This window comes from Aquarana catesbeiana, linkage group LG04 (genome assembly GCF_042186555.1).
Source record: "Aquarana catesbeiana isolate 2022-GZ linkage group LG04, ASM4218655v1, whole genome shotgun sequence".
Taxonomy (NCBI): domain Eukaryota; kingdom Metazoa; phylum Chordata; class Amphibia; order Anura; family Ranidae; genus Aquarana; species Aquarana catesbeiana.
The window spans coordinates 593,087,363-593,107,875 of NC_133327.1; the positions used below are offsets into that span (position 1 = coordinate 593,087,363).

At 39.7% G+C, this 20,513-nt stretch overlaps 1 protein-coding gene across 6 annotated transcripts in view; it reads left to right on the top strand.

The window, feature by feature from the left end:
• EHBP1 (EH domain binding protein 1) overlaps positions 1-20,513 on the top strand; it is a 733,557-nt gene that overhangs the window by 542,106 nt on the left and 170,938 nt on the right. For 5 of the 6 annotated variants that reach the window (XR_012243991.1, XM_073628177.1, XM_073628179.1 and 2 more), the window contains 2 exons: positions 4,291-4,395; positions 19,018-19,145. Coding sequence is in view for 5 of the 6 variants with exons in the window: in XM_073628177.1 (XP_073484278.1) it covers positions 4,291-4,395; positions 19,018-19,145 (233 nt within the window). In the remaining variant the exon portion in view is untranslated. The remainder of the gene's footprint in view (positions 1-4,290; positions 4,396-19,017; positions 19,146-20,513) is intronic. The other variant, XM_073628181.1, reaches the window with a different exon arrangement.

The following is a 20,513-nucleotide window of genomic DNA, read 5'->3' on the forward strand; positions in this document are numbered from 1 at the left end:
GCAAAAAAGTGAGTACACCCCTAAGTGAAAATGTCCAAATTGGGCCCAAAGTGTCTGTTTTGTATGGCCACCATTATTTTCCAGCACTGCCTGAACCCTATTGGGCATGGAGTTCACCAGAGCTTGGGCATGGCGTTCACCAGAGCTTCACAGGTTGCCACTGGGGTCCTCTTCCACTCCTCAATGAGGACTTCACAGAGCTGGTGGATGTTAGAGACCTTGCTCTCCCCTACTTTCCGTTTGAGGATGCCCAACAGATGCTCAATAGAGTTTAGGTCTGGAGACTTGCTTGGCCAGTCCTCCACCTTTACCCTCAACTTCTTTAGCAAGGCAGTGGTCGTCTTGGAGGTGTGTTTGTGGTCGTTATCATGTTGGGATACTGCCCTGCGGCCCAGTCTCCAAAGGGAGGGGATCATTCTCTGCTTCAGTATGTCACAGTACATGTTGGCATTCATGGATCCCTCAATGAACTGTAGCTCCCCAGTGCCAGCAGCACTCATGCAGCCCCAGACCATGACACTCCCACCACCAAGCTTGACTGTAGGCAAGATACACTTGTCTTTGTACTCCTCGCCCGGTTGCTGCCGCACACACTTGACACCATCTGAACCTAATAAGTTTATCTTAGTCTCATCAGACCCCAGGACATGGTTCCAGTAATCCATGTTCTTGGTCTGCTTGTCTTCAGAGAACTGCGGGCTTTCTTGTGTATCATCTTTAGAAGAGGCTTCCTTCTGGGACAACAGCCATGCAGACCAATTTGATGCAGTGTGTGGCGTATGGTCTGAGCACTGACAGGCTGACCCCCCCCCCCCTCCTTTCAACCTCTGCAGCAATGCTGGCAGCACTCAAACATCTATTTCCCAAAGTCAACCTCTGTATGTGACGCTGAGCACATGCACTCAACTTCTTTGGTCGACCATGGTGAGGCCTGTTCTGAGTGGAACTTGTCCTGTTAAACCACTGTATGGTCTTGGACACCGTGCTGTAGCTCAGTTTCAGTGTTTTGGCAATCTTCTTATAGCCTAGGCCATCTTTATGTAAAGCAACAATTCTTTTTTTCAGATCCTCAGAGAGTTCTTTGCCACGAGGTGCCATGTTGAACTTTCAGTGACCAGTATGAGAGTGAGAGCGATAACACCAAATTTAACACACCTGCTTCCCATTCACACCTGAGACCTTTTAACATTAACAAGTCACATGACACCGGGGAGGGAAAATGGCTAATTGAGCCCTATTTGGACATTTTCACTTGGGATGTACTCACTTTTGTGGCCAGCGGTTTAGACATTAATGGCTGTGTGTTGAGTTATTTTGAGGGGACAACAAATTTATATTGTTATACAACCTGTACACTCACTACTTTATATTGTAGCAAAGTGTAATATCTTCAGTGTTGTAACATGAAAAGATATAATAAAATATTTACAAAAATGTGAGGGGTGTACTCACTTTTGTGAGATACTGTGTGTGTGTGTGTGTGTGTATACACACACACACACTGTATTAACAAAAGTATTCAGACACCTGCCTTTACACCCACATAAACTTTAATGGCATCCCAATCTTAGTCCATAAGGTTCAATATTGAGTTGACCCACCATTTGCAGGTATAACAGCTTCAACTCTTCTTGAAAGGCTGTCCACAAAGTTTAGGAGTGTGTCTATGGGAAAATCTGATCATTCTTCCAGAAGCGCATTTGTGAGGTCAGGCACTGATGTTGGAGAAAAGGCCTGGCTCACAGTCTCCACCACTCAAATTCATCCCAAAGGTGTTCTATCATGTTGAGGTCAGGACTCTGTGCATGCCAGTCAAGTTCCTTCACCTCAAACTTGCTCATCAATGTCTTTATGGACCTTGCTTTATTACACTGGTCCAAATCATTTGGTGGAGGGGGGATTATAATGTGGGGTTGTTTTTCAGGGATTGGGCTTGGCCCCTTATTTCCAGTGAGAAGAACTCTTAAGGCATCAGCATACCAAGACATTTTGGACAATTTCATGCTCCCAACTTTGTGGGAACAGTTTGGGGTTGGCCCCCTCCCTTTCCAACATGACTGTGCACCGGTGCACAAACAACGTCCATAAAGATATGGATGAGCAAGTTTAGGGTGGAGGAACTTGACTGGCCTAACCTCAACCCGATAGAACACCTTTGAGATCAATTAGAGCTCAGAGAGCGGGCCAGGCCTTGTCATATTACTGTATATAAAAAAAATAATATATGAACAACGAACAATGTGGGAAAAACAAAACAAAACATTTTAAGTGTATTGAGCAATGTTGGGTTGTCTGATGGAGCATGTCATGATGTCCTGTTTGTTTCACTGGGTTACTCAGTTATAAGGTTAGAGGTTTCTGTAAATGTGTTTGTGCATATCCAAAGGACCTTGTGATTGGTTGAAATAAATGTTATTAAAGGAATGTTGCAAGGGCAGGCTGCCACCTCTAATAAGTTCACCTTCAATAGGAATGTGGCATCATGCCAAGTATGAGTCCATCAAGGTGATGTCAAAGGAGATGACTGTGTTAAACTAGTCTTAATAGTTTTGTTAATTTGGTTAAAGGAAACTTAATTTACATTTAAAGTGGATTCATTTACAGTAGTTATATAGCAATGATAAATTACAAGTCGCTTTCCATTGTATTTAGAACCATTCTTATTAGTCCCTTTTACCTTGAGGGACTCACATTCTAAAAATTCCCACTTTGTAGCGGAGAAACCTATGTAGAATTAAAGTTAGGAGCATAAATGGCTATTTTGATCTATCTCTTTCGGTAACATAAAGCTGAACTCCGGGGACAGTATAAAACTATCCTTGCAAGGGGGACTCCCCTTTCATTGCATTGATTAAATAGTTTTTTAGCTTAGGGGATAGTTTAAAAGCAGTTTTCCTTTTCCTGCGCTCCCCTGGCAGTGGGCACTCTACTCTACTCTTCCCTCTGACACCCACAACACTCTCACTTACAATGCAGGACTGTAAGTCTTTCTTCTTATATGATGATGTCAGAGTGCACACAACCAACAGAGCACCAAAGTGAGTCTTAGGGAGACCAGTCACACGGAGAGGAAGAAACCTGTGGGCATGTGCCGTAAGGTAAGTAAAACTGCAGTTTAATGGTACCCTAGTCAAAAACAAGCATTTTACCCTTGCAGTTCAGAGGGAGCCCAATTACAAGAATAGTTTAGAATTTTCCCCAAAGTTCAGCTTTAATTAAAGCTATTGTCCCAGAAGTTGTCTTCTTGGTGTCCCTATGCTGGATAGATGAGCACTGAAGGAAACAGAATATCAGAGTGTAGTATTCAAAACTTTCCAACCCATCCAGCCATTACGTTCTTTAAATCAATTGTGCAAATCTAAATATTCAATTAGAGTATTAAAACAATTAATTTGTTAAATAATCTCATAGGTGTGTGGCCAGTATAATGACTTATTGTGATAATGCCATATAATCATGTCCAAAAGGAGTGATAAATAAACGGATGCTTTTCCTGAGTAGCATGTTACTGGATTGTCCAGACACTTTTAAAGCTGCACAGTGAACCATAGCAACGAATCATAATTCACATACATGGGTTAAAGTACTGGTTTTGGTGTCAATACAGGGCAAAAGACCATTTAATGGTCAACAGATAGGCAATGTTACAAATAAAAGATAAAGAAATGGCCAATCATGACAACATGTATGCATTAAAATAGGGGAAAATCATTTCTAATTTAGCCCAGTCAGCCCCCAACCCTCCTAGAGACTTTGTGGCCGCAGGCAAGGGGCCTCCTCTCCCTCTGGCCACACATGCATGTCTGCTGCATGGCCATGGGGAAGGTGATGATGGAGGAGAGAGCACAACCTGCACCTCGTGCTGTCTCAGTCCTGAACAGTGATGTCACTACTCCAGTTAGCCACTGATGTCACTATCTTATCACTCAATAGGTAGACAGGTGAAATTTAACAATCGCAATTCAGCGCTTATATATTCTGAAGGTTGATGCTGGATAGTTCCCAAGCATGCTTATTTACATACATTTCCCTGCAGAGAAAACTATTGTTGAAAAGTAAGGTTTTATTTCCCTTCACAGAAGATGAGCATTTTTCTATGATGCGGATTTACTAATGCCATAATGGTTTGCACTCTGTACAATGTGCAGTTTTATTACCATTACACATTTGTATGATCGAACATATAAGACTACAAATTTAAATAGCAGAATGCAACTGTTATAAATGTGTTCTTGCTTGTTTTGTTCTCTCTTGAGTACTGTTACAGTTTTACTCTGTCTGTTTCTGCAGATGAAAATGATTCTAACAAAGCACTTACTAATGAGAAGAGTCCAGAATGCACCTTTGTATGTGGTGGCGGTAGTGACTCTACTAACGTAGACACTGATTTTTCTGGTAATTCACATTGATATTTTGCATGTACTAACAGTCTTAAAGCTTTGCATGCTCTTCAGATCTTCTTAAAGTGTCAATAAACCCATTAAAGTGGTTCTAAAAGCAGGACTTGTTTTTACCCTAATGCATTCCCTGCATTCAGGTAAAAAATGTCCCATGGCTGTATTGCCCCCTCACCCCTTTTATACATACCTGGGTCCTTTCTGGATCCAGTGCTGTGCCTGAGTGCAATGGCACTACTGTCCTCACAGGACTCAGTGAAAGCAGTGGGTGCCATTGGCTCCCGCTGCTGTCAATCAAATCCTGGGAGGAGAGAGCTGGGTTTAGGGCCAAGCAACACTGTGTCTATGGACACACACGGCTTGGGTGCGAGCCCACATATTCACCCCCATAGGAAGTGGCTTTCTGTGGTGGCATACAGAGAAGAGGAAGATCCAAGAGCACTGGTGGGGGACGCCATAGAGGAGGTTTGGGGCGGCTCTGTGCAATACCAGTATGCTATAGCACAGTTCAATATCATGCTTCCAAATACCTTGTTTTCTGCCCTATGCACCACAGTCATATGACATTAGGAGTTTGCTCTTAACTGCACTGACAGATAGGGGGGCAAAGCAAGCAGAAGAGACTTTACAAAGCTGCAGATGTAACTGCCTACGTCACTTTAGGAAACTTCTTAGATAGCAAGGATGACTTGCACAACTTTGTGGCAGTGTTGAATTATAAGTCTGTTAACTTGCTGCACATTTTCACTGGCAAGTTGTACAATTGCAGAGCATTTGAAGCACACGTTCTAGTTGACACTTTTCCAATTTGTAGCAAATTTTCATGGCAAGTCTCTAGCAAGAGCAAAGTTGCAGTAGTGAGTCTACAGCAAGAGCTCTGCAAGTCTGCAGCATGAAAATTCAGCCACAGTGACCCCTGTGGTGGGATGACTATTGTACAACATAACTGAACCAGAACTTGCAGAATGTTTGCAAAGAAAGTTGATTTGGAGTCATGCAATGTGGACTTGCTGGAATTGTGCAACAAACCTGTGACGCCTGAAAAGTCTAGCAATAGCTTAGAAATTCTTTTTCAAACTTGCAGCACAATTGCTTGCTATCTGGGTTTCCCTTCTCTCTAGGTTTGTTTTCCCCTGACTGCACCAACCCCATAGATGCTGTTGTAGTCACATAATAAATAAAATATATTTGTAATAAAAACATATGGGAGGTGGAGTTTCGATGTTGATAGACAGCCTGTGTCACACTTCAGCAGGGGGAGAGGGAGGAGCTGTCCATATGCTGGAGCCACCCCTCAAGATGATAAAAACAGTCATGCAGGGTGACTTCCAGAGAGGAAAATGAACAGTTCCTCTCGGGGTGCTGGGGGTGCATGTGCAGTCATAGTGGCAGTGCAGAAGACATGCTGTGATATCATTGTCACAGACGAGAGGGGATTCCATGTAAGCAGCAGAATCAGCCAGGTCATTTCTAACTGTGATAGACTGAGTGATGAAAAGCCTCTTTTACTAGATACAGAAATTTTTAAAGATTTAAAAACGTAAACACTTTATGGGTTTAATGACACTTTAATTATCTCTTTGTGGTGTGGGGAAAACGTCTCTTGTTTTTAAGTGTGAATGCATTTTTAGATATTCACTATTCTGATTCACAAGCATTAACAGATCAGTCCACCCAAATCTCATATTTCAGCGTTTTGAACATGCCATGGGTTAAACTGACAAACTTTTCTTATATCTCTCATGAGCTCTAATAGTTAGATTTCAGCACTTGAACTCTCTGGGTACCTGCAGTTGTCATTCCAATGCTCTCTTCCTCCTGGAATTTTTTACTTATTTTTTATTATAAGAAAAAGGAGCAGTGAGAACACCCAAAACTCTGATCTGGCTGTTAAAAAAAACTTAGGACTATAGTAAGGGACTTCGCTGCCGGAGACACAAACAGATGCAAGATGCATAGGGATAACTCAGCAGAATCTACCTATGACATGAAAACTACATGTCAAAATGAGAAGTAAATCCAAACGTAGGGCAAAAATAGAAATCTTGAAAATTCTTGTGCAAATCAAACTTGTCCCTGCCACATTCCAAGCCCCCCTATCGGTCCTTTAATTTGATGGATAGCGTTACCAACTTAGGTAGGTGAAGGGCAAACAACTTTTTTGGGCCTTAAGCCTGGTACACATGGGCAGAACACCGGCCAGTTCAACAGAAACCAGCTGATATTCAGCCCGAGTGTACAGCAGCATGTTCGATAGAAGCCGGCTGAATGTCTGGCTTCTGTCAAAGGGGCATGCTAGAAAAACATCTACTGATGGGTGTGTTCTGGCAGGGTGGGCAGTTCTACTGTCAGAACACAATAGCTCAGCGGGGAATTCACTGTACTAACATTGGATAGTTAGTACAGCAAGCTCCTCCCTAGCGCCTCATTTTATTTTTTTCGTTGCGCCTTTTGGGTTAAATGAAAAAAATATATAGTGTGTACCAGGTGTTAGTCTTGACCAAATAGGTGTGGGTTTATCCAGAAATGTAAAGATTAACCACCTCCTGCCCACGCTATAGCCGAAAGACGGCTACAGCGCGGGCCTTAATTGCCGGGAGGGCGTCCATGTACGTCCTCTCGAGATCGAGCTGCCTGCACGCTCTGTGATCAGCGAGTCAATGAGAATCAGCTGATCACAGATCGGAGTAAGGGGCCTCACCACGTGATCAGCTGTCAGCCAATGACAGCTGATCACATGATGTGAGCAGAAGATCGGTAATCGCCTTTTTTTTTCTTATGCTAATAGCGTGAGGAGGAAAAAAAAAGCCAATCACCAGCTTCTGTCAGAGGGACACCGGTCCCGAACAGGGAGAGCCGCTGCCGCCCATTCTGTGCCCACCAGTGCCAACTACCAGTACATATCACTGCTGCCCATCAGTGCCCACCAGTGCCACCTATGAGTGCCCACCAATGCCACCTATTAATGCCCACCAGTGCCACCTATCAGTGCCCATCAGTGCTACCTATCAGTGCCCACTAGTGCCACCTTTCACGGCAGCCTATCAGTGCCCATCGGTGCAGCCTCATCAGCGCACATGAATGAAGAAGAGAAATGACCTGATTTCAATGTTATGTTTTTTTTTTTTTTAATTTTCGGTCTTTTTTGTTTTTTTTTTTTTAACGAAAAAGAAAAAAAAACAGCAGTGATTAACTACTACCAAAAGAAAGCTTTAAAATTTAATTTGGATCCAGTGTTGTATGATCGCGCAAATGTCATTCAAAGAGGGACAGCGCTGAAAGATGAAAATTGGTCTGGGCAGGAAAGGGGGTTTAAGTGCCCAGTAAGCAAGTGGTTAAGGGCAGCATTTTGAACAATTAGCAGTGTGTTGAAATGCCCTAATGATATTGCGACTGTTTTTTCTTTGTCTTTTCTGTCTTGGGAAAGCTTGCTTTTTTAGCAGGTCTGTAATAGCCACATGGGCTGCCACAGATATTAGGTCCATTTCTGTACAGAGAAAATTCATACAATCAATGCATTATGTATATGCATTGCAATCTTCTAATCCTGCTAAAATATCTTTTCAGGTTTCCTTTCTATCTAATGGCACAAAATGGTGAAATTGGTGCTCCTTGCAGATCTGTATTTTCTGGTGTAAAGTAAACTAGGTGTTTGATTTTCCACTAAATTCAGGTTTCATATTTTTTTCTGGAAGAGAATGGCTGGATCATGATACTATTAACTGCAAGATACAAACTATCATATACAAATAACATGGAAGCAACTATGACAAAGCTGTAGGATGTTAAATGACCAGTGGGATTAGAATATTTTTAATGGTAAAATCATTTTAAATTGTGAGTTAGTGTTGGCGTGCTCTGGTTTGTTACAGCTGCATGATTGCTGTTTGTCTGTTGTTTTGTTGAGGTTTCTTATCACAAGTCTTCAGAAGTGGAGACTTTCTGCCTCTGGAGCGTATCCTCAGCGAATGGCGCAGTGTTGGCAGTCCTTTCCTTATAAACACTCTAACTTTGCTTCTCCTGCTGTAAACACAAAAGTTACCTTTAATGGAATAGATTGTGGTTTTATTTCAAGGCTTATGCATCATCATGATCATGTTTTTTTTTTTTTTTTTTTCCTGCCAGGGTTTATGCCCTTTAAATATAGATTAGTATTTAGGTACACACATTATATGTTTTTTGTTTTTTCTTCATATTGAAACACCACATATTGGGGGCTTGTTGGATGTCACCAGAGCACAGTTTAGTAATATCTTTCATATATATAAGCTACACTGGATATTTGTATATTACATCTCTCTACAGTTTATCTTTCGGTTATATTCAGCTTCCAAGTTCTGTTCAGATGCTTTCCACTGTATCTTGCAAAAGAGCCAAATGGCAGGTGAACGCAGTATGTAGGCAGCTTTTGTTCACAGGCAGGGCTTGGGCAGCGCTCAGAAGTTCTAGCACTCGTAGAATTATAATTTTGTTATTCTAAGGAATGTGGGTCCAAAACAATCAGAACTGTTAAATTGGTGCCAAGTGAGTAATGTAACATGTTGAAAAGATATTTGTGAAGTTTTAATGACTTGTACCATAAGGCATCAGGTGTATGTACTTTGTTTTCAAAGAAGTAACAACTATTAAAGAGTAAGCCTATCCTAGCTACATACATGGCTGAAATGATGTATCCAATTAGGCTCTTGCACTACATAGTTATTTGTAGATCTAAAGAAGATTGGACAATATGCGGTTTATTTACTAAAGCTGGAGAGTGCAATATCAGACTCAGTTCTGCATAGAAACCAATCCGCTTCTAACCTCAGCTTGTTCAATTAAGGTTTGGCAATAAAACCTGGGCGCTGATTGGTTTCTATGCAGATGTGAGCCTGATTTTGCACTCTCCAACTTTAGTAAATAAACCCCCATGCGTCAATTCTTGACTACCAAATTTTGGCTGCCTTACACAGGGCAATGTATAGAAGTCAGATAATCACACTAGTTATCTTGACACCTCATAGGGTCACATGGCTGCAGATTCACATAAGTAAAAATAAAAATGATGGTCTTGAATTGTTCCTGTATTGAGAAAAATGCAGAAGCCATTTATGATCTCCTTCTTGTTGTTAGGCTGCCCACCTAACTTTAGTACTCTGTACTTTTACTATTTAGTAACTGAATAGGACAAGTAGGTGGGTCATAAATGTCACCTTGGGGTTTATTTACTAAAGTTGGAGAGTGCAATATCAGACTCACTTCTGCATAGAAACCAATCAGCTTCCAACCTCAACTTGTTCAATTAAGCTTTGGCAATAAAACCTGGAAGCTGATTGATTTCTATGCAGAAGTCAGATTCTAAGAGGATTCGTATCATCACAGAGTGGCACTGTGGATACGGTTCATAAAAAATAATGCCACGTCCTGATATTGGAAATCATTAGAGAATAGTTTGGAATGATGGACTTTGTAGGCATAGCACAGAAAGTTAAAAAGAGTTTAAATATTTATTACAAAAAATGTGATTAAAAGACATGTACATAAACTTACTTATATTCACAAATAATACCTAGGAGCAAATTCAATACACTGTCTACGTAGTAAATATACATTAAAACAAGGTATTCAAACATTTAACCTGTTCAGTTGTAACGGGTTTCAGGGGAGACAGTGTAAAGAGTAGCTTGACTTGCTCTACATGTTACGTGTTCAATAACGCTTCCTCAGGTGCTTTTGGTATATTCTATGAACAAGAAGATAAACATAAGTTCATTACATTCTACATTAAGAAAAAGAGAAGAAAGATATTCTATCATGTATCTAACTATAAAGTATGATAGTACCATCCCTGTGAGATAAGAACAGTTAAAGTCATGTCTATCTGCCATGGCCCCAGACCTCTACTTGCCAGTTCTACTTACACTGTCTCCCCTGAAACCTGTTACGACTGAACAAGTTAAATGTTTGAATACCTTGTTTTAACGTATATTTACTATGTAGACAGTGTATTGAATTTGCTCCTAGGTATTATTTGTGAATATATGTAAGTTTATGTACATGTCTTTTAATCACATTTTTTGTAATACATATTTAAACTCTTTTTAACTTTCTGTGTTATGCCTACAAAGTCCATCATTCCAAACTATTCTCTATGCAGAAGTTAGACTGATTTTGCACTCTGCAGCTTTAGTAAATAAACCCCATTGTGACTTGCCTGGGACCCTAGAAATTGGATCAGTGTTACATCCAGCAAATAGCGCTTCAGTGGAAGGTTGGCATTAGCTGTCCTTTAAAGTGGGAAATGAGATGAAATAATGATAAAATTAGAGGTCTCCTAAGGCTGGCTGCCATTGCTGACCTCTTTCTGAAAATGTTAGTTGCCTGGCTGTCTATAGCTTCAAAGTTTCTCAGTCACTGACCCAGAACAAGGATTCAGACCAGTGCACATGGGAGTCTACATTTCTCATCCATGCACTGTAGATTTGGAGGAAAACAATGACCTCCCTACCTGATGGCCTCTTGCTGCTGGATCATTTGTGGTTCTAAGGTGGTCATTTGGATTGACAGGTTTGAGCACAGGAATAATTGTAGTCATCCTTAATGACAAGAATAGAACAAGAATAGAAAGCAGTTTGTTGTAGTTCTTATGAAAATTTGATCTCTGTTGATGGACGAAATACAGAAGCCTTTTGAAGTGTTTTCCAGGAAACAGAGTTAAACTTTTTCGAATGAGGTTTATCCTTGACTGGATTAGTGACCTTGTCACTTCTTGAACCCTCTACCTCTTCAGCAGGCCTAGAGTTGTTCAGTTGCAGCTGCCATGGAGAACTTTATTAAAAACTAATAAGGATACTTATTGACTTTAATTCCTTACTGATACTAGGGGAACTCCATGTTAACCTTGTTTTGTGAAGCTTGAAATGTGAATGCCTAAAGAAGCTCTCAACTCTAATACCATAGCTATTTTATTTTTAGAAATGCTTCGATCCTTTTTGTGAAAAAAAAGGCATTCTATGGTGTTTCCATGCATCTGTAAGGAAATATGGAGAAATTTGAATGTTTTCCCTTTGTTCAGTTTCTCACTGAAAGCATAATATGGAAGCAAAGGCACAGATAATTTCCAAGTGTGTTGGGTATGGAAAGTTGGTTAAAAGTTTGTTGGTCATGTTTAAAAGTTTGGTAAAGGATAAGTTCACCTTTTGGAAGATGTTACATATTCCACCCATATTTAGACTGGAACATTTAACATGTTCCAGCAGCTGCAGTCTCCCTCCCTGTGATAGCGAACTGGGAATCTTCTCCCCGCAACTGCTGTCACTGTTTGAAATTAATGCGGCTGTGTGGGGCTCCGGCCACATCATTCATTCACAGTTTCCTGTGAATGCATGAACTACAACTACCATCAGGCATTGTGGCTGACGGCTTGTATTTCTAAATGGACTGCAAGGTCGCTGAGAAGGGGCCTTGCAGTTCATTCACAAGCCCTGTCGCTTGTAAACCTTCATCCCTTATGTAGGTATGGGCGGCTGAAAGCTGCAGGGCTTGTCTACCAGAGTCTGGCATTGCACCCTTGATGGGTGCAATGCTTTCCATGCTCCTTAGAGAAAAAAATAATGCACATTTTTTCCCTGAAAAAATATGTGCATTTATTATATTTTTTATAAAGGTGTACTTATCCTTTAATCCTTATTTTTTAATTATTACATTTTGTGTTATTTTTAAATAACACAAAAAAATGCCCTTTTTATATTAGATCAGAAAATGTCTTCAAAGTGTTACTATAATGACTTCTAAGTGTATGATCACTTAAAAAAATTTGATTCATTGCAGGTTTTCATTTAACTTGCTTAGTCACACTACAGATGCAATTTGTGCCCATCTAACCATAACTCCAACACTATACCGTCAGATGTTTATGGACACCCCTCATCACTATCGGGTTTAGGCGTTTCCATTTAAGGCTACAGTTAATGCTGTAACAAGCAAAGACATTTTAGAAACATTTTCTGTTTCAACCCCTTGTCAACAATTTGGAGAAGGCCCTTTTCTGTTCTAGTATATCTGTGTCCCTATGCAAAAGCCAGGTCCCTAAAGACTTGGTTTGACAAGTTTGCTGTGGAGAAACTCAAGTGACTTGCATATAGCCCTGACCTTAACACTACTGGACACCTATGAGATGAATTGGATTGCTGATTACGAGGCAAGTCTTTTCATCTAACATCAGTTCTTGACCTCACAAATGCACTGTTGCCTAAATAAGCACACATTCTCACAGACATACTCCAGAATCATCTGGTAAAGCCTGATATCCATTCTTGTTCGTTCAACCCAACGGGCTGAACAAAAAAAAAATTGAAGAGCTCGAAAGGAGATTCTGTACTAACAATCCGATGCCCCTGCCAGAACACACTAGTCAATGGCCAATGGCTGAGAGCACTGAATAGATGCTGATTGGAAGATCTTTTTCTGTTATGCCCCTTTGAAAGAAGCTGGACGGGCTGCCATACACATGGTGCGCCCGATATTCAGCCCATGTGTACAGCTCTTAAGTTTTGGATGTCCAACAAGCTTATGAAGTGGTTTGATGGTCAGGTGTCCACAAACTTTTGCCTAAGTAGTGTCGTTCTGGCATATTCTAAAACCGTCCATTGACCATTAGACTCTACCCCATATTCCAATGACTATAACCACCCAGACTCACTCACTCCAGTCAGTTTTAGTAGAAGCAAATGAACTTATGTATGAAGAAATTGGAACACCATTGAAAATCCATTTACTTTGGCAGTTGTGAATAACTTTTATTTGACCATGTGGGGCTAAAATCAAAATGCCAGGTAAACCGCTAAAACACAGCTCAATCACACATGCAAAGAAATCTGAATTCTGTTGAGCCAGTCTTGTGTGACTTCACTATTTTCTAGTTTGGAAGAAATCACAAAAGTAGCTAATGAGAATTCCATATAATTTTGTCTGTAAACATGCTACATTTACATATTACATGTGCATTTAGATGCTTGCCTGGCATGCCACCTCAAATTATTGCATGCAAATAGAAATAATAAGCAGTAACCTGCATATCGCCCTACCGATTAACCACTTGCTGACCAGTCGCCACAGTTGCACTGCGGCAGAATGGCACGGCTGGGCGAAACAACATTATGTAACACCACTTCGCACTGTGGCCACTAGGGGGCACGCTCACCTCCTGCTCGCCCACGGAGCCGATGCCAGTGCCCGGCAGTCACGATCACCCCTGGGCTCCTGTGATTGATCGGGGCACAAGGAGAACCGGGATCTCTGTGTGTAAACACAGAGTTTCCGGTTCTCTGAGGGGAGAAGTGACAGATTCTGTTCATACAGAGTACGAACAGCGATCTATCTCTTCCCCTACACAGTCACACCCCCCCCCCCTTCAGTTAGTACACACACTAGGGAACACATTAACCCCTTGATCGCCCCCTAGTGGTTAACCCCTTCACTGCCAGTGATATTTTTACAGTAATCAATGCATTTTTATAGCACTGATCGCTGTAAAAATGCCAATTATCCCAAAAATGTTTCAGAATTGTCCAACATGTCTGCCATAATGTCACAGTCCCAATAAAAATCGCAGATCGCCACCATTACTAGTAAAAAAAAAAAATTAATAATAAAAATACCATAAAACTATCCCCTATTTTGTAGACGCTATAACTTTTGCGCAAACCAATCAATATATGCTTATTGAATTTTTTTTTTTACAAAAAATATGTAGAAGAATACATATCGACCTAAACTGAGGACAAAAATGTTTTTTTTATATATATATTTTTGGGGGATATTTATTATAGCAAAAAGTAAAAAATATTGCTTTTTTTTTTTTTTCAAAATTGTCGCTCTTTTTTTGTTTATAGCGCAAAAAATAAAAACTGCAGAGGTGATCAAATACCACCAAAAGAAAGCTCTATTTGTGGGAAAAAAAGAACGTCAATTTTGTTTGGGTGCAACGTCGCACGACCGCGCAATTGTCAGTTAAAGCAACGCAGTGCCGAATCACAAAAAATGCTCTGGTCAGGAAGGGGGTAAAATCTTCTGGAGCTGAACCGGTTAAACTGGAATTCCGTGAAAAAATGTAACTCATCTTAAAATGCTCAATCCCTAACACCTATTCTGAGTAAGGCAAGAAAGATGTATAAACTTACCTAAATTCAGGCCGTTCTGGTCATGTGATGTCCCCTGCATCAGCCAGCGGCAAAGCAGAGGAGAGAGCACTCAATAATGGCTAGTAAAGCCTGGAGCAGTGATGTCACCCATAGGCTCCTATGACCTATCCGATGACAGTGCTCCCTCTTCTCCCCTGCAGCCACCGCTGGCTGACATGGTTGAGCCGGATCATGTGACTGGACCAGAGCAATCTGAAAATGGGTAAATAAATACATCTTTTTTACACAGGTTAGTCAGAATTGGTGTTAGGAGGGGTGAGGAAATGTTTTTAAGATTAAGTTAGTTTGATCCTGGAATTCCACTATAAAGATGTTTTGGGGGAAGTTGCTGTGGCTTTAGATGGCGGGGTCAGTGAAATCCCTATCAAGCAAGTATCAGAAGAGGTACATTTTTAAGGCATTGACTTGTCCTATAAATAACAAGTGTTACTGAAACGGTAATCTCTCCTTAAAATTATTATTCAGGGCAGGTGAGCAAAAGGGGAAAAATCTTTGGGTCCTTGCCCTTGCAACCCAGAAGAGTATTGCTTGAAATAGGCAGGCAGTATAGAACAACGCACATGAAGACCTTCTTGGAAGTGAAGCTCTGGAAGTACTTGAATAGATTTTCAGTTGTAGAAAACCACTGCAATCTTAGAAGGATCAAGGCGGTAAGCATCGGGATATACTCATCCTCTGTCCAGGTTAAAGCCCAAAGCTGTAGCTTTGTTTTCTAATAGGGCGTACACACGGTCGGACTTTGTTCGGACATTCCGACAACAAAATCCTAGGATTTTTTCTGACGGATGTTGGCTCAAACTTGTTTTGTCTACACACGGTCGCACAAAGTTGTCGGAAAATCCGATCGTTCTAAACGCGGTGACGTAAAACACGTACGTCGGGACTATAAACGGGGCAGTGGCCAATAAGCATGCGTGGCACTTTGTCCATCGGATTTGTGTACACAAGATCGGAATTTCCGACAACGGGTTTTGTTGTCGGAAAATTTTATCTCCTGCTCTCCAACTTTGTGTGTCGGAAAATCCGATGGAAAATGTCCGATGGAGCCCACACACGGTCGGAATTTCCGACAACACGCTCCGATCGGACATTTTCCATCGGAAAATCCGACCGTGTGTACGGGGCATTACAGTTTGACAAGGTAATGTTGCCTTTAAAAATAGTGGAAAAAATGGGCAAAATCAAGAATGACATATACGATGCAGTCTGGCAGTAACATTAACACAGCAGTCTTTGTTTTTCTCCTCCTGTAACACAGTTGTATTACCTGTTGATCCTGCCAGGAAGTCTGCTCGGCAAAAATGGCAATTTGGCCCCATTCACACCTCAGCGTTTTGTAGCTTGTAGCTTGAAGCTCGAAGCTCCAAAATGCTGGAGGAGAAAAAAATCAATTATTCTCTATGGAGATGGTTCACATCTCCACTCAGTCGCCTGAAGCCAACAGCTGAAGCTCAAAAAGTCCCGGAGCTTTTTTTCTAGCTCGAATTGGGCAGATTTGAGCATTTTTGGCGTGTTTTTATTCCCATAGAAATTAATATAAACGTGCCATTCACGCGTTTTTTGTGCACATTCGCGCATTTTGTCATACGCATGTGCGAGCGATTTTCTGCTCAAACTAAAAATTGAAGACTATAAAATAGCAAAATTATATAAATAAATAAATGTACACTAAATTCACAAATAGCTAAAAATCATCATAAATAAAAGAAATAAATTAATAATATGTGATAATATATAAATACATGATAATTGACCCCAACCTTAAAAAATATTAAATTATAATAAATAATAAACACCTAAACCCAAGCAAAAAATAAATGTATTATTATTAATAATCATAATAACAGTAATTTATTTTGTGTTAGGGTGTTTAGTAGTTTTTTATTATTATTATTATTATATTTTTTTAAGGGATAAGGTTAGGGGTTAATTATTTACTATTACTTAGTATTCATTTTTTGAATTTATTTATTTATGAATATTTTTATTTATTTTATATTTATTTATTCAATTATTATTATAAGTAGTAGTAATAGTAGTATTAACACCTTAACCCTTACAAAAATAAATAAATAACCCTATGTCAGGAAGCTAGTTCAGCTGATACTAATTTTCATACAGCTAATGCAAATTGTAATTTTTAAATAATGAGAATTAGAATGAGCAAGGGAATGAGCAGTAGAGGCACACAAATTAGCATTAGCTGCAGAAAATTTTGCATTAGCTGTATGGGAATTAGCATTAGCTGAATTAGCTTCCTGACATAGGGTTATTAATTTATTTATTTTGGTTACGGTTAATACTACTACTAACAATAATAATAATAATAGTAAAACTAATAATTAATGAATAAATAAATGTAAAATAAATACACAAATACATAAAAATAATCATAAATAATAAATAAATGAATACCAAGTAATAGTAAATAAACAATTAACCCCTAATCCTAACCCCAACTCCTAACTCTAAGCCCTTACCCTAATGAAAAAAAAAATAATAATAATAATAATAAATTAATAATAACTAAACAAGAAATAAAAGCTAACAGAAAAGCTAAAAAAGCTGAAATACCTAGCAACAAATGATGCAACCGATGATAGTTTTCTCTATTGGCTAATAAAAAAAATGCTAAAGTTCAAAAACACGTGCAAGTCGCACATAAAAACACGTCAAAATCGCACATAAAACCACTGGAAAAATGCTCAAAGATGCTACGCTCAGGTGTGACTGCAGCCTGAGAGAGTTGAGACAAATTATTTAACAATGATAGGGGTGCTTGCAATAGTCAGCTTTTACTCAGTTTTTGTAACAACTTTAAAAAAGGCATTAGCTGGAGTTATGCATTGATTTGTTAGCCACCTAAAGCCTGGTACACACTATTTTTTTTCCTTCAACCCAGCGGGTTGAAGGAAAAAAAACCTGTTAGCTCCGGTCGGAGCCGCTGTACTAACAATCTGACGTTAGTACAGTGATTTTCCAGCTCCTCACTGAGCTGTTGTGTTCTGACATGGGGATTCAAACCCCTCCACCCCGCGCAAACACTCCGGGAGCCGTCCGACAGGCCAGCTTCTGTTGTACGAGGCTTTAGTAAAGTCTATCTAAATCCACAGGGTGACAATGCTGCTGTGTCTGAGGGTGGCTATATTGCTTCTTCCTTCATAAATAGAGTGAAGAACAAAGCATAGCCACCCTAAGACAGGAACTGTGTTACTGACAAGATCACCAGGTGAAAATAAAGGTGGAAAAAGTCTAAAAGAAGAAAACGAATGAAGCCACCATATGTAAGGGGTGGTAAGCAGCAAATATATTACATTTTTAGGTTCAGATATGCTTTATACTTCTCAGTGTCTGTTGCTTCTCTGAATGAGAGCAGCGGTCTACCTCCAGCTGCCCAATAACAACTTCTACATTCCAATCATCAATGTTCTCACAGAGGAACAGTAGTTTCCATCCTCAGCATGCTGCCAGGAAAGAGAGACCAGAAAATAAACATTAAAACTTCAACTTTGTCGGCACCCTGACTTTATTTAATTGTTCAAAATTAAACTACTATTGGGCTTTAATATGTTATGGCAGATCCAGCACTAGGACTGATGGTAAGGAAATCTGTAACCTCCCACTGCCATATTTGTAAAGTAAGTTTTTTCTTTCATAGTATTAATAGTGCGGTGCAAGTTTTTCAAAGTAAACACTGATATACACTTTTATAGAAGACAAATTGCTAAAGTCTTCTCCAAGCACAAGTTTACTTTAATAAAACCAAGTAGTCCAAAAGTAATTTTATTTACTTCGAGATTAACGTCTAGTGTCATTCAGGAAGTATGTTTGTTTACAGCCCTACATAGCCCAGAACAGGCGCCTCAACCTTGCAGAGGTGTAACAAGTCGACATTTATTATTTACTTAATCTTCCAGGTACAGATCACACCATTCAGGCCCCTTGAGCAATTTAACGAGTTTACTGACACTTCTAAGAACGAAATCTGATATTTCGCAGATTAAATATGTCTAACGCACTGATGCAACAAGGAACACATGCTCCAGAGAGTGACTGAACTCATGTTCTTGCATACCAGAATGCGTATGTACGTGTACGTACATGAGAGGCAATGTTTTAATTAACACAGGGGTGAAAAAGTTCAGTCTCGCCTGGTGCGGAACGTACAAAGTACCATTTAGGTATTGACACTAAGCCAAGAACAGGCTAATGTGTGAAGCTCTCCTAGTGAAAGAAATACATAGAGAGGCCTGTATGAGCTTGCACATGTCTACTTCAATATACATCTCAATTTAAGGCTCTCAAGTTACTTTTTAAGATTTTTTTTTTTTTTTCCTTCTGCAGCTAGTAGGTTTGTAAGATGACATATTGCTGAATAATCGCCAAGTCTGAATATTATCCCCCTCACTTTCTTTTTCTTTCACAATTTGCATACACAGCTGGACAAAGCGCCAACTCTGTGGACGTTAAGTTGAAGAGGATTCTAGAGTCCCAGCCACAGGTGGCAAACTCCCTGTCTAATGCTGCTCAAAAAACATCACCCGAAGCCTCCAACAGAGACTTAAAGGTGAGTAAACCTGCTTGATGTGCACTGTTCAATTGGTCTGTTACATAGAGGAAGGTTATGAAAACTGGAGCAAAAGTGGGACTGTTGACCCCATCAGCTAATGAGAAGTCTTGCTGAAGATAGGAAACCTGGTCAGTTGCTAAGGTCAATATCTCCAGCTTCTGAAAGCTATACAATGGGGTAAAAAAATTGTAACAACCATTCTTTATTCCATGTTTAATTTTGTATAGCAAAATTTCATTTCTTGGTTTTAAAGACCTTGCATAGCTAAATTTTCTGCACTTGCAGGTTTTTAATTTTATGTTTTATTTTTTTTTTATTATTATTTTTTAATTGTAGAATTAAAAAAAAATCTTACTGCTTTATTTTGCTATAATTGTTGTAGGGGAATTATTTAGTATTTATGTCAGGGAGCCATGTAAATCCTGAAAACCGCATCAGCTGCAGTATAATATGCATTTTCCTACATTTGATTTTCTTGGCTCCATTCAAATTATGTTTCATTATTGTGGGACTGCTACTTAAATCTTGACCAAAGGATTCACACGCTGACATTCTACCACACGCAGTGTCACAACAAGACCCAAGCTCTTATCAGAAGGGGGAGGTCTCTGCTTCTCAGTGCAGTTAAGGTCCTCTAACTGTTCTGGCGCTCTTTTCTTTTTCTCTTATGTAAATGTACCATCTGGCATCTTTCATGTTGATAAACCCATTTAAATTTACAAGCCATATTAAGATGGAGAGAGCTTTTAGAGGGCTAGACTTTGCAAAGACCAAAGTGAACTAATGGAAGTGGCAGGTTTAATAGTCTTAGATTATAAGTGACTGGTTATGCCGTTGTTGGCCAAACAAATGGAGAAGGACAACACATGCCAAAGATGGTACGCAGTTTGGCTGAAAGACCTTTTTTTAGCATTGCATTATGTATTTGTTTTTTGCATATTTATTTATGTCTGCTGTTTGAAAAGTAATATATACATAAACGAAGAATCCATTGTTCCCATCATCAATAAATGGGTAAGCAGTTTGCCAATCTTACCAAAGATTTTTGTTTAGTTCGATTTTCTGTTGGTAAGAATTTAAAGCTAAAAACCTTGTAGACGTTTACTAGAGTTATGCAGAGTCACAAAACTGGAAATGTAAATACGCAGCACAGCAGACAGTGTCTGACACTTGACACCAATTAGACTTCTAATAGGAAGCTGTAAAAAAGGAACGTTAAAGATAAAATTGAACATATACATAGAACACTACCTGCACACTCATAGATTCTATTGTTGTATAGCTCTGTTGCACCACCGAGAAGTCAGGATAAAAATATAAAGTGTGCCATTACCAATTTGTTTTCAGGTGCAATCCATCTTGTCA